The sequence below is a fragment of the Hypomesus nipponensis genome, chromosome 11 (genome assembly GCF_054491055.1).
Source record: "Hypomesus nipponensis isolate SF chromosome 11, ASM5449105v1, whole genome shotgun sequence".
Lineage (NCBI taxonomy): Eukaryota > Metazoa > Chordata > Actinopteri > Osmeriformes > Osmeridae > Hypomesus > Hypomesus nipponensis.
Window position 1 is genome coordinate 12,871,926 of NC_140371.1, and position 14,699 is coordinate 12,886,624.

General features: G+C 46.3%; 1 protein-coding gene across 3 annotated transcripts in view; it reads left to right on the top strand.

The window, feature by feature from the left end:
* usp54a (ubiquitin specific peptidase 54a) overlaps positions 1 to 14,699 on the top strand; it is a 51,808-nt gene that overhangs the window by 7,454 nt on the left and 29,655 nt on the right. The window contains exon 2 of one of the 3 annotated variants that reach the window (XM_084710008.1): positions 12,854 to 13,656. In XM_084710008.1, the coding sequence (XP_084566134.1) occupies positions 13,510 to 13,656 (147 nt within the window). In that variant the 5' untranslated portion in view covers positions 12,854 to 13,509. Of the gene's footprint in view, positions 1 to 12,853; positions 13,657 to 14,531; positions 14,561 to 14,699 lie in introns of those variants that run through there. The other 2 variants (XM_084710009.1, XM_084710010.1) reach the window with 2 other exon arrangements.

A 14,699-nucleotide genomic window follows, 5' to 3' on the forward strand; every position in this document is an offset into this window, starting at 1 on the left:
GACTCTGCTCCTGTCGAAGTGCACAGGGACGGTCTTAGCCATGTCACGATTCACCAGAGGACAACATGTGAGCTGTCTAACGTCTTGCTGCAGGGCACAAGTTGCTTTTTTTTGTCAGGTGTTGGCAGGAATCTGCTATATCACACATTAACTCTAGTGGTGCTCTTCCTGAGGTCAGGGGATAAATTGTGGCGATGCCTTGCGGACTGTGTAGTTTAAATACATTTTGAGACAACTCTAGCATGAAGCTGTGGAAAGCCGGTATTGAATTTAAGAGAAATCACTGATATAGAGCATTGAAACAGGGCCATCAAAATTGATTACTTGTTGGAACAGTGCTTTATTGGTGTTTTTGGTACTGTTCCTGTTAGTCAGAGAACTATTTTTTTTGACTCCTCCCCTGAGATGGCCTGTCCCTTTAAAGTTTAAGGAAAGGAAGGCATGGTGGGAGGAGCTTCCTGGGGAAACAGGTGTGTGCCGACAAGGATGATGTCATCATTTTGTCAGTGTCACCTGGGAAGCCTCTCGGTGTCGTGGCTACACAGCACGCTGTCGCTGTCACACATCCCAGCTGGTACAGGGCTCCGGAGTACAGATGTCTAACTGCGTGGTGAAGTGAGTGAGAAAAGAGAAGCATTGTGGGCTCATTGGAAGCGCTCTTTTGTCAAGGTGAGGGTGTTGTCTTACAGCCGGGAGGATATTCACGCATGTGTCCTGTAACACCCCGTTACATCAGGTGTGACCAGCAGCATCACCGAGAAGGCAAATTCTTTGTGGTCCTTTTTCCATTGTCACTCCCACGAGGTACGTTTCTTTAAGAAGCATATTTTCTTTTGTCATGAGGAGAGGCGTGACTACTGAGGAGTTGGCTGTAGAATTCTACTGGATACAGATATGAATATGTTGATGTGAGAGGCAGCAACCTTCTTCGAAAAGTCCCTTATGGATTTCATGTCCTTTTTACCCCTCAAAATAGTAACCTTAAGTAGACCAGTGCATAGCTAAGCTGCTGTATATAAAGGCCCACTGAGTACACCAGGCATAGTCGCAGACCAAACTATTTGCATGTTTGTATGGAAACGCTGATACCCAAAAATAGTCTACCTCTGTTTTGAAAGGTTGTATATCTGTTGTGACGGCGATCGGAAACCATAGGGATGGATATTCTCGGCGTTCTATATCGAACGCGTTCTATATTGTCTCAACAGTGGAAACCGAGACATGTTTCCACACCTTGTTGTGTCACAGGGAAAAATACTGTGGGATTTTATGATTCAAATGACTGTATGGCTGAAGAGGGATGAGAAACTGTTTGTTCTGAATGACGAGGAGTGCTTTGGAAGGGCAAGTGCATGAGAAAATAAGATGGGTGTGTTGTGTAAGAACTTGTAGGCCTAATTGCTATGGCGTAATATTGTATTCGGTGACAGACCTGACCCCGAGTGAGGGTGTGTGTGTTTAGGTATCATCATATGACTGAGGTTGTAAACAGTAAAGGTGGGAGCTGGGATGAGGTCATACAGGAAGTGGACATAGTGAAATGAAGGTGTACTTTGAGTTGTGTACTGTACAGGACAAATTGTACAGTGTCATATGGCACAAGGTTATTTTTCTGCTTTGTAAGCTATGCTGGAGGGAAGTTACGTTGTTAAGAAAAAGCAGAAGAAGAATGTGAGAAACATGGTTTTATTTTACACTAAAACCCTGAGTTGACTGTCCATGTCAAAAGCCCCTAATGTGTGCTAATTCTTGTAGACTATGCTCATTGCTCACTGTACACAAGTGTATCCATGAGCTGATGGGTTATACTGTGTGTGTAGATAATGAATAAAGACAGAACAAGTCATGAAACAAATAAGTTATCAAAGTTTGGTTAACAGGCGCAAATAACAGTATGCAATTATTCAGCAATCTCTCTCCCACCCCCTTATCCCTCACTGGCTTGCACACACAAACACATACTTTTCCCCATGGAATTTCCTCAAAGCAGAGCAAAAAAAACGAAACAAAAAGCTCATTAATTGGTCTGGATGTGGACCTCCCTTTGTTAGCAGGCTCGAGTGGGGCCTTGTGAGTAGAGGAAGCTAACGTTTAAACAGAACGCTTTTGCATTGTTAGGCCACATAACGCTTTGTATTCATATAACAGCTTTTGTTTTGTGGATGAATAGCCTATTGTGGGAAAGTGTTCTAATTCCTCAATCAAAGCCCGACACAACTTTGCGAGCAAATGTCCTCTATCTTCTATGCAAATAATCAATGTTTTTCTCACAAGAATCTTGCACTTTTTTCTTCCTGGTGCTTCTCTGTTCACAGGATATTGTTTTCTTTGGTTCACTTTGTTTTGTGGAGTGTGTTCTTTGGGCTTTTGTTTCAGGGGCGGCATGTGTTATTGTGTCCTACTGCCGGATGCAGATAAAGAGTTGGTCAAACACCTGTTGAATGTCTGGTCTACATTTGATCCAAAAACCCATAGATATGATTTGCAAGTGTGGGCTTTTCAATCATACTGTGGGCTGTCGGTCTAATGCAGGCTACTTTTAGTAATGTAGGACACTTAAATTGTGGTGTACACTAGATTCACTTGTTTCAGGCCATAAGGATTGAGTCCCACCACAGATTAAAATGTCAAGAAAGAACAAAACAGTCTGACCTTCAACTCAATCCTTAATAGTGCTGCCAATTTTTAGAAGATATATTTGAGGGCTTTTCTGTTTTATTTGGGACAGATCAGTGAAGAGTGAGGGGGGAGGACATGCAGGAAATGGCTTAGGCCGGATTTGAACCGAGGCACCAGTGGTAGGGCCTCAGCCTACGTGGTGCATACGCACTTCTCTGGTGAGCTACCGGTGCATCCCTAGTCCTGCTAATATTTTGCTCAAAATAGTAGCAGTGTCATACTACCAGAGCTGTCAAACAGTCTGTTGAACCAACACAATTACTGCAAATAACTTGTTGACTTAAGCTTCGACCTGTTTGTGAACTTCCACGAATATCTCCCACGATAAGCAGCTCTCGTGGTGTTCCTGCTGCACCACCCTGCTATGGAACTTCTTTAAACGCCGTTTTTAAATGGTTTAACTGCCCTCCCTGTGTCACCCTATCATTTTACAACCAAAACCTCACGTGGAGAGTTTATAACTATCCATCTGCCAATATAAAGTCTCTCCTCCCTTCCTTCCTTTCTCAAATTTACTGCAAATCGTCAGCTTTTTGGGGTTCCTGGTGTCGTGGAAAGAGTTCCTCGTCATGTTTGGTGGTGTGCAGTGGACTCATGCTGCTTTTGTTCATCACAGACTCCTGTCAAACTTTGGTGCCTCCTTGGGATATTTCTCACCTTTGAAAAAAATAGCTACTGTAGGATTACAGGACTCACAGTACGCAGTAGTGGACCACTGAACAACACGATGTCACGTGTTTGGCTACATTGGTGATTTATTTGCAATGAGTAAGTGGATGGCAACTACACAAGTGTAGCCTAATTTACGGCTCAGATCCTCAGACAACCTCATGTTAAGCCAGCCGTTCCGTTCAGTTTGCGGTCAGAAAGTAACACAGTGTTGTTAATCATCTCTGGGTGGAGGACGATGTGCCTTACAACTGGGCTATTCTTTCATTTCTCAGAAAGGGCGTAACATTCCATACAGATGAAGTTTTTTGCAGTTTCAGTAAACTACTTGACTAATTCTGGTTTGAACAGCAGGTGAAACACTAATTGGTTTCTCTGGGTAAATGCTTTGTTGTTATTCGTGCCTTTGTGCTTTCGTTTCAAGTACATTAGCGTAGTGTAGTGAGAAAAGCTTTTGGGAACAATCTCAATAGAGGGCAGTTGGTTGTTGCCAGAAATTGATTGTGACATGTGCTGGCTCCTAATCATTAAATCAATAGATGTACATCCTACTCTGAATATTGGTTATGCCAGATTCGGGTCAACCAGTTGAATGCAAATCATTTATACAGTAGACTGATTTGCAGAACAATAACAATTAGGCTATTTTGATTTCAAGGCATCACGGTCATGAAACTGGCACCGTTATAACTGTGTAATATCTTCGTTAGGCTATGTGACGAAATTAATTACAAATACGCAGCTTTATAGACTATATCCTATATGCTTTGTTTATGTCTTGTAAGTAGTACTCTAGGCCCCTAGGCTACTCTTGTTGGGTTTACAAAACGCAGTGGTTTCGTGAGCTATGACCGTCATTGTTTGGGACTGCAGGTACTGGCGCCACCCTTCCCCCAGCCAAACTTCCAACACAGCACAGAGCACATCATGAAGAGACCAGTGCTTGCTTTTAAATTTGTGAGACGAATTTCAAAAAATCCCAAATTTAGGAGTAAATGCTTGATTTTACATGGGTGCAAATAGTAACCGCTGTCATTTGTTGAGATTTCTCTTTCCATTTGGCTGAAAGGTAAGTTAAATGCTCTGTTGGACCTGAAAACTCTAAAACTGTTTGATAGAGTAGGTTTCCAGGAAAACCGTTAACACACCGTTATATTGTTTGTTATAAGTAACATGGAAAACATGTTAGACATCGACTTGAGTTCATTTTGTTGCGAAAACTCAAACTGGAACTAGGTTGTATGTTTGGTGTGATGAAGATGAAAGGTGCTGCACGGATATTATTGTTCGATGTCATTGTTCATTGTTAGTTTGTGAAGATCTGTAGCACCGCTCGCGAATAATATTTGTAGGCTATTTACATCCAGTATGTTGGCGACATAAAGTCCAACTCTTCGCGCACATGTTTAACTGGGTAACTGTTGTGGAAAAGTTGCAGCGTGGTTTCATTCAAAGAAAACTGTTACTCCGCAGTATGAATGGCTGACGAAGAGAGTTTCATTCATTTTATAGCCTTATTACGACGCTTCTTAAATTCATTTATCTAAAGTAAATGTCACTCTTCGCATTTGGATTTGGAGCAATCATGAATGTCTATCGGGGGAAAAATATGGTATTTAAGAGTGTGATAGTTTATTATGCCTCTTCAGCTCGCCTAAAGTTGTTTATGTTGGTAGACCCTAAACAAAAACCATTTCAATGCTTCTAGCCTTTACGTATAGCCTAATTAATGTGTGTAAACATGTCTTGTTGCGTGGAGTTCTCTCGGAGACACTTAGTGTTTACAAATTCGTTATAAATTCGGCATTAATGACTTATTATCTCTCATTCCCGCACAAGCTCAATATTTCATAAAATGTATTGAGGTCAGCACATTGGGGGGCAAAATGGCCATCATCTCCACATCAGTCACATGAACTGTGTGCACCATCACAAGACCAGGCTGTTCTCACACTGACCCAGCACAACACGTTAACAGGCTTTGATGCCCATGACCGCGCTCTCTGCCCACCCTGATCCTTTCTGATGAGGCAAGGGGCACACTGGGTGTGTGCGTGTTTCACTAGAGTTGTCTAGTTGTGTGTATTCAACACTCACTGTGTAGGCTACTTGGTGTGACCTCAGTAGGACTGTTGTTGACGTGCGATTGCAACAGTATTGTCAGACAGTTCCATTGTTGTATTTAAGATGAGGGAATGCTTGCTGGTGTCCCACTGCAGTGTGTCAAGCCCACAGATCATGGAGCCTAGTCACGTGTCCTGCCAGGGATTTGTTGTGACGGGATGGGTAAATATGTTGACCAGTGCCAGTAATATAGGAGTTGTGGTCTTTTTAATGGGCCAAGCACTCCTCTCAAGCTCTCTTTATCACTCACTCAATTACTCACTCTGGATTCCAACCTATTTTTGTTACTAATGTATTCTTGCGCATTCAACTTTTACCCTCCTATTCAGGTCATCGAAGGGCAAACATGATAATGTATCCATTTCTTCTTGTGGGATTTTGTAAGGATTAGGCACAGTGCTATGTGGTGAATCCGTTTTTTTGTTTTCCTATGGGCTTTCTGTAATTCTGATAATATATAAACCATATAGCATATAATATAAACCACTGCCAGTGTTTTTTTCATGCCATATTTAAATGGCACTGAGGGTTTAGTTCTCCACTGAGAAAATGCCTAATTGAGACAGAACACTAAAATTGTTGTGGGGGATAAAAACTATAATGCCTGAGCACTGGCTTTCATCCCAAACTCTCACAATGTTTCGGAGAGATGCTGCACTTCAACATAATACACAAATGCATCATGAAGGGGCTCCCTACATGGCTTCTGCTAGGACCAAGGGAAATTGATCAAAGTGCTCCAGGGACTCTCCAGTTGTGGAGTTGTGTAACATCATCAGCCCCAGTCATTGGACTTGTTTTGATGACCAGAACACCACTCTGATTTATTATGTTGATCCAGTGTTCTGCTGTGCTGACTCCTGTCCATCCCTCTGTCCTCCTCTGCTGGACGGAGACTCAGTCAGATTACACGTCTGTTTGGCCGTGGTGTACGCGACCCATCATCCTACAGATGGTTAGATGAGAAAGCAGATCTGGGTGCCAGGACTAAGTGGTGCTGACTGCTCCATGCCAGCTGAAGGTGGTGGCTGAAAACCGGGAAGCTCCTCTTCCATTTTCTCTGCTTGCGCTCGTCTAGTTCTCTCTGTCTCTCTCTGTCTGTCTCTCTCTGTGTCTGTCTGTCTGTCTGTCTGTCTGTCTCTCTCTCTCTCTCTCTCTCTCTCTCTCTCTCTCTCTCTCTCTCTCTCTCTCTCTCTCTTTCTCTGTCTCTCTCGTCTAAAGCTCATCTCCTCTGATCTGGCCTGAGTGATTGCTGCCATGCCCTCTGCTCATCCTGCTCATCCTACTCAACTCTATCCCGTTTTCTCTTTCACTTGTCCTGTTCTTCATTCGTACTCCTTGGTTCTTTCTTTGACCCTTTTGCCCTCTCTCTCTTTTGCACATACGTCATAGTAAACTCTACAGATATAGTTTTTTTTGGTAATACTTTACCTCCCTTCCGAGTGACGTCGCTGTCACCTGTCTCTTGAATTTGGCTCTTCTGCTCTCCAAAAGTCTGTTTCTGTCCCTTCAGATTATTCGCCTCTGTCTCCGTCTGTCACCTGAAACTATTGAGTGTTTTTCTCCTGGAATCCTGCTGCTAGCTCTGGACTGTCTCGCACTTTTCTTAAAAATGTGGGGGGCTGTTGACCATGTCCCTCTTGACCATGCTCCTGTCATTTCCCTAAAGCAGCACCCAGTTCCGTTTCCACGGCAACGGGCACTTTCTCGACATGGCCTGTTTTGGAGCGTAAATACAGGACTGTGATTCTCTCCTCATCCCTTTGCAGGCTACCCCCCCCCCCTCCACACACACACACACACACACACACAAAGACACTCTATGCCTGAGCTCTGATAGCGTGCAGACAGCTTGTTGCGTGCGACAAACCATCAGTGCATCGGGTGTCATTTGAGCCAGGCATGTGTGTCGCGTCTCCTCTTGTGACCCCCCACAGCACGTTTCTAATCTCCCTGTCGTGTCATCTCTACCCACATCCCCCTCAGCCTACCCCCCTACCCTACCAAGTCATCACCAGCCTGGACTCCATGTGGCTACACAAGCAGTGACTCAGCATCCCGTAAGATTTGAGCAGTCGTTGCAGTTGCTGATGACAGCATTTGAACACAGATCCGTGTCACAGTGGTCTTTAGTTTACGTAAGCCTTATTTAGACCCTCGCTGAGATGAGGGATAGAGCTTTTTTGGCAGCGTTTGTTTAATTCAGCTTTGTTGCCAGTGAATGGGCTGTGATTCACAGTAACCACATAAAATATGGAAGGCTACCCCCCCTTTAAGTGGGTAAATCTCTATGTTTCAACATAATGTAATGTGAAACGGGGTGGGTCAGATTACATATACAGTAATGCCACATTAAGACAATTAGAGAGGAGGGCAGATTAAAAGCCCAACAGCCCAGATTTACCAGCATGCAAGCCGGGGGACAGATGTTTTATGTGTCTCCTGGTCAGAAGGTTTAGCCTAAACGGTAGTTGTTAGCCTAGCGAGCTAGCTACCCAGGTCAACCAGCTGTAGCACAGGGTTTAGCCTAAACGGTAGTAGTTAGCCTAGCGAACTAGCTAACCAAGTCAACTAGCTGTAGCACAGCCCTGGATTCACTTGTAATTCTCTCTACTTCCGAGTGACCTTTTCCCCGTTGTTTCGACCGAAGTATTCTTGGCTTTCTCGCTCCAAGACCGCAATTCTTCTTTTTGTCATAGTGACCCCGGTCTTCTCTGTGATTTGACTCAGAAGTGCAAGCCAGGATCCCTCAGAGACCTGGCTTGTTTTAATTGTGGTGGGCTTCCCATCAGCAGGACTCCCATTTTCATGTGTCACTGGAGGATCTAAAGACCACTGCTTTGGCAGCGGCGGCCAAGAACATTCCCAGTATCCCAGGATTTGACTGTCAGTCCAGTCCGGGGGTGCGTGGTTGCTTGGCGGTGAGACTCTTTATAGCCTCTTTTTTATGTGGCTGGAATGTGGAAGCCAGCGTGAAAAGGCCAAGCCATGCGCAGTCAAAAGGAAGGTTCAGAAACTCATAGGAGACGAGACAAATGTAAATGTGAAGAATTGTCACCTGCCAGTGTTATTTTAGGAAAATAACACAGGAAACGTCCCCGCCTCCCCTCCGCCACAAATTGACATTATGCTGCTGGGCCTTGTTCAGATTCAACCAGCCCAGTCTGGTCTGCAGTGGAGTTGTATGGAGTAGATGTGTGAGGCCGAAAAGACGAGTGGAATGTCTCGGGTCATCTCCCTGTCCTGTACATCTGCCACCACCACTTCTCTCCCCTGGTTCCCTGTTGGCTTGGTCCCAGTGGAGGGCTGCCCCTGGCACAGGGCCATGCCAGCTTGGCAAAGTGGCAGCGTGGCGCTGGAGGCGTGCCAGCCCCGAGGCATTAGCGGTGATTAGGGGAGGAGGGGCGGCAGCCATGGACTGGTATGTTGTTGCGTAACATCTTCCCGCCAAATCTGCCTCTGATCGCAATGCAGGACCTAGTCTACCTGTAAAGAGATAATGATAAACAGTCTTTATGCAAGATGACGTGGAAGGGGAGCTTTGTGCATGGGTGAGCATGTGTGTGTAAAATACATTAGCTTTCATGCCCCTCGTTAATAATGGATTTTTGCAAAGGAGCTCCTTTTTAAGGCTCATTTCCCTAATCCTCGTGTGCTCACAATAGTATAACGCTCTTTAGCTTACCAGCATTTTGTCATTATTGATACTGCTCTTTCACCCTGATGGTTTTTCACGGGACATAAAAATGGTTTCATTCGATGTGAGCCTTTTTAAAAACAATTTCCCCTCTCTGTTCCTCTGATTTGTATGCAGCCCCCACGGATGACATGATCCTAGGCGCCCTGTAAATTTCAACCAGGGCTATTTGGCCTCGCCAGAAGCCAGCTCCTCCTTTTCGCTCAACCCACAATCAAATTGGTTTGAAAATCGGTGGGTCACTCCCCACTCCTCGCTCCCCACAGCTCTCTCCCCTCTCCCCCCCCCCCCCTCTCACCCTCACACTGGCTCAAAGCTTGATGGAATTTAGAACCACTGTGCCACTTGGGTTTGACAAAGACCATGCCATGTTTATGAGGACCGTCATCATTATCAGCCCGTTTCATTTATATGCAAATGTGTGGGACTTTGTGGTCAAGGCAACTAACTCCTCGGTCCCCTACCATGTGGTGTACTTCCACACTTTTTCATTTAGGCCTTAACGCCACTCTAAGACTATTAGCGATGATTGGGATTCCTCTCGATGGCTGTTGTGTGCGTGTGTGTGTTTGTATAAATGTGCATATGTGGTTTTGTGTGTGTGTGTTTGTGTGTTCATGTGGGCAGTCACCCAGCCTTCTGCTCCCTGGCTGGTTGAGGCGGCAGGGGGGAGGGGGGGGCTGGCCTGGACATGATGTGACGCGGCGGGCTGATTGATGCAAGCATGTCAACATGCCTCCTGGTCAGATGGGCCGGCCTGTTCTCACCCAGGCCAGCGCACTGATCAGATGTGGCAGCCCGTTGCCAGGCAATGGGGGCCATCATCCCTGAGTCATGGCTACGCTTCATATTTTGTGTGTGTGGAGGTTGAATGAGCTATGGTATGTTTCTCCCGATAGTCCATGTGTGCTTTGTGATAACTTTAACTTTGGATTCCCACCATAATGGAGTAGAAAAATCAAATGTTGGCCAACACATGGATTTAAACACCAGGCTCCTCTCAGTGGCTTTGACATTCAGGCCACTATCAAGTCTGCAATTGCAGTTTGCAACAATAATTGTGTATAGCAGGCTTTTGTGTATTGTATTTTAGGCTGCTATATAAACTATAGCCTAAAATAAGTAAACAAACATTTTGTGCATTTAATCAGCGTAATCAGTACACTGAGAACCAGACCATATCTTGTTACTGTTGAGGGCTTTTAAAACCCTATCCCTCTGATGGATTCCTAGACAGCCCTGTTTACAGGATGCTTAAAGGCTGCTTACTGGCTGCTTACAGGCTGCTCTCTGCCCCCCCCGTGGGCTGCCTCCACCAGCTGGCCATGTGGTGTTGTTTACCACTGCACAGCTCCAGTGGTCACGAGCCACAGCCATCATCCTGTTCCTGGACTTCAGCAGACCTAAGGGAGGCTAGCACAGGCTAATAGCTTAGCTTGCTCACGGCTAGGCAAGGCTAGGCGGGCTAACTAGCGGGTAGCCAGACAGATCCCCGAGCAGCGAGACAGACTAATCCCAGGCAGCGTCTGATCAGGCTAATCCGCCCGCATGACCTGCCTCTCTCAACGCCTCCCTCCCTGGTCTACCCCCCCCCCTCCCCCTCCCATCCACCACAGACCACCACAGCACAACAGCTTAGGAGACACACACAGCCACCCTATCATCCACCTCACCGACAACAACAACAACACCAATTCAGCTACAGGAGGACGCACTCAAATCCGCCCCGACCAATTACAGTTAACGCTTTAAGTGAGCTGATGATTACAGTATAGGAAACCCCACTCATCCCAGCATGTCCCCTTCACGTGTGCGTGTGCGACTGCGAGCATGAGTCTCAGGCATGTCTTACTCCCACCTCAGACTGCTGAAATAGTTGTTTTTGTCTGGCAGAAGGACTTTCGAGACCATCAGCAAAATGATGGAGGAGGATGGGTTTGTTCCGAGTTTTAAAAAGCCTTATACGTAGAAGTGATTTTCATCACATCAACACTTTATTATAGGTGTTGGTTATGCTAGCATTCACTAAGATCCGGCCCATGGCAGCAGTACTTTGCATTATGTATCAAAATTCGGCAGTGTTGAATGATGCAATTTAGTGCCACAGTTTGGCGTCCTTGGTCTTTGTGACGAGGGTGATGTTTTTGGATTCCAGATTTAACAGTCCTTGGCCCATCCATCACATTCCACTGTTGTTTGCATGCCACAGCTTTGAGTCATAGTAACAGTCACCACGCAAGTTCCATTCAACAACGCAAAACAGTTTTACAACAAAGGAAGCCGGGATCATGACTCGAAAATGATTCATCAATTTTTCACAACTCATGAGGAATTTATGTTTTTCTCTTGCGCGCAAACATGAAACTCTCTATGGGATGCATGTCTATTATGTGTGTGTGTGTCTACCACAAGTGGATCCTGCCAGTGGGTGTCAGACACAGGAAAGTGGTCTGGTAATATCACAAGTGCAGGTTTAGCCGATGACTCAGCCCCGAGTAAACACACCCAGGAAGGAGGGAGGAGAGGAAAGAGTGGACAATCGCCATAAATAAAAGCAGGCTGACGTTAAATTAAAACGCTGGTGATAGTTTGGATGCGTGCGGTTGCCTCTTTCCTTTGCCTCCTTCAGTTGTTCTCAAATCTTCTGACATGCCTATCATTCCTTTTTATCTCTCTCACTCTGCTTCCCGTCTCCGGCCCTCTGCCCCCAAGTCTGACCATTAAAAGAGCATCACGGTGCTGATGGATTGACTGGCGAAGACAAGCCTTCTCTTTAAAAGTGCCAGGCACCCAGAAATCCAGCCCTGGAAGCGTATAAATGTTGCATAGTATCATAACTGTTACCATAGGCATTAGGGATTCCTAAAGGAAGCGATAAAGTGCATTAGTATCCCGTAGTTGGCCTATTCCCCCCTTTCTTCAAATGACTGAACTTCTGCTCAGCGTATGGGCATTGCTGTTTTGTTCCTGCGTAATAAGTTGCTTACAATGTCAATTTTTTGGAGTTATGCTAGAGTCTATCCCTGTCAGACAGTGAATCAGGTACCGCCAACTGGATCCAGGCCTAGTATGATTCAGCCATGATCAGCACTGGCCTACCCTTGGCTCTAGACCTCTGTCATCATCCCTCCCTCCTCCTTTCCTTAGTCCACGTGGACTGGACGCCCCACTGTGTACACCTGACTGGGGTCTTTATTTAGCTTGTCTGGAGAAGTCTGATTAGAGTGCCTTAGCCTTTGTACAATTCCGAGAGCGACGTCTCAACTGTACTTTCCTCAAGCTGTGTGTGTATGTTTGTGTGTGTGTGTGTGTGTGTCTCCCAGGCACATGTGTGTACAGTTTACACCAGGTAGAGGGGTGGGGATGAGGGGGTCAGTTCAGTTGAGAATTCTCCCGCCTCAACTCTAAGCAAAGAGAATTTACTGTCAGCTAATGCCTGCCCCCAGTCCGATCCCCGCCCCTTTCTCCTCCAGCCACAATGGTGACAGGGCCTCCAGTTTGAAAGAACAGGGCATACGGAGAACAGAGGGGGAAGAGGGAACTCTGGGTTAGGACCGTCAATACGTCCTGCTCGATTGCCCCTTCAGTGTGGCAGAGGGATTGAAGCAGACAGGAGAGACGGCTCGAGCGGGGCCCGCGAAGGGAACACGCGCTTAAACTTGTCCTTTTCTCATCCCCCTGCAGATCTGCCCTTGTGCAAAGTGAGAAGCTGCGGATCCATTCAGCCGCTGGGAAGAGCAGAGGGGACCAGACCCTGACCTCCGACCTTTCGTCCTCGCTCCCTATCGCGCCCCCCCCCCCCCCCTCCCGCGCCTCAGTAGAGGTCTGCTGTTTGTTAATGAGGTGTTGAGGTCGTCCTGGACGCTGGCTGTAAAGATCCAGGGGAAGGTCGGCCACCTGCGGGAACGACCAGCACCAGAGAGGCCCGCCCCCCCCGGTGTCAGAATATTGTGAGATTCCACAAGACGGTCCGAGGAAGGAGGGGCTGTGGAGTGACTGAACAAGAGAGAGGGGTGTGAAAGATAGCAGACGGGTGTTGAACCTCGGGGAGATTCCACTCACACTTATCTCTCTCTCTCTCTTCCGCTGAGGACGTGAAGAAGACTGGGCACTCTGTTTCAAACTTGGCGGACTTGGACTCCTGTGTAAAACACCGGATTGCAACACAATTAGCCGTCCATTTTTTTCTCTGCTCGTTTTGGACCCCCACAATTGTTTTTCAGTGTTTTTTGCTCTTTTTATTTCTTTATTTCAATCTGAAGACATGGCCCAATGTGCATCGTCACATGGGCGGACGGTTGAGTGTTGATCAACGAGAGAACTAACTCTCAGCAAGGACCATGTCGTGGAAAAGGAACTACTTTGCGTCTGGCAGCGGGGGCTTGCAGGGGATCTTTACCCCGCGCACCATGACGTCCATCGCCCCCAGCAAAGGCCTCAGCAACGAGCCTGGTCAGAACAGCTGTTTCCTCAATAGTGCACTGCAGGTAGGATGCACACACGCAGTCACACTCTCATGACTGACAGCATGCAGAGAAACACACACACACACACACAGAAACCCCTTCCTTTTCTCTTTCACTCTTTACCTATGGGCTGAGGTGAACTCTGTTTGGGTTTAGGTTAACTCACATGACATTACAGTGAGGTCTGAAGAATAAAACCTAAATAACCCCCAATTAGTTCTGAATGCAGCCCTCCTACAACTTAACCGAGTGGTTCCAGCGTCCGGTCCTAATCACTCTCATTCTTCGGGGGCTCCACCTGAATAGACTAATTCTGGCTTCCGAAATTGGGTTTAGCCGGAAAACGATAGCACTTCTACCCATGCAGTCATCATCAGACCCTCTTTCCATATTCACTCAAGCATGGGGTCTAGAGGGAGGGGAGGGGCTGGGGGACCGGGGGGTTCCAGGCGTCTACGAGGCTTACCACGGAGCCTCCCAGGCAGGCAGTCGTCTGCGTCTTGGACCCCATAAACAACTGTCAGACAGATGCTTCCACTGTGCCATAATTACCTCGGCTAAACAACCTGTCATTAGTTTCCCCCCCTCTATTTTTAGGATTACCATATAATCATCCATATAGAACTACAGAGGCTTATAGGCCTGATAATACCTCCAAAGCTACAAATTAGTGTCAGTTGTGAGTCAGGAGACAGAGGGGGGGTGCTGATAATGTATTGTCTGCCGTTGCCAGCCGAAACAATATGCAAAGACAGCGAATTGAGAACCCGGGGGCGAAAACAGTAATTTTTTGTATGAAAATTAAATGCTGTGTTCGTTAACGAGACTTCATTAAGGTCAAACATTTTTTTCTTCAGACTTTATTTTCCCCCAACCTCAATGTGGAAGGCTTAATGGATTAGAACTTTCTTGAAGACGTTGAGAGGTTTGTTGGGAATAAAGGGCAGACAGTAGCTAAGTAGTAGGATAACTTAAACACTTGCATTTTCATTCATTGACAATTTATTCCCCCCTATTGTGATGTATTCCCAGACCATCCTTCTACAGTTGCTCATACCATCTTA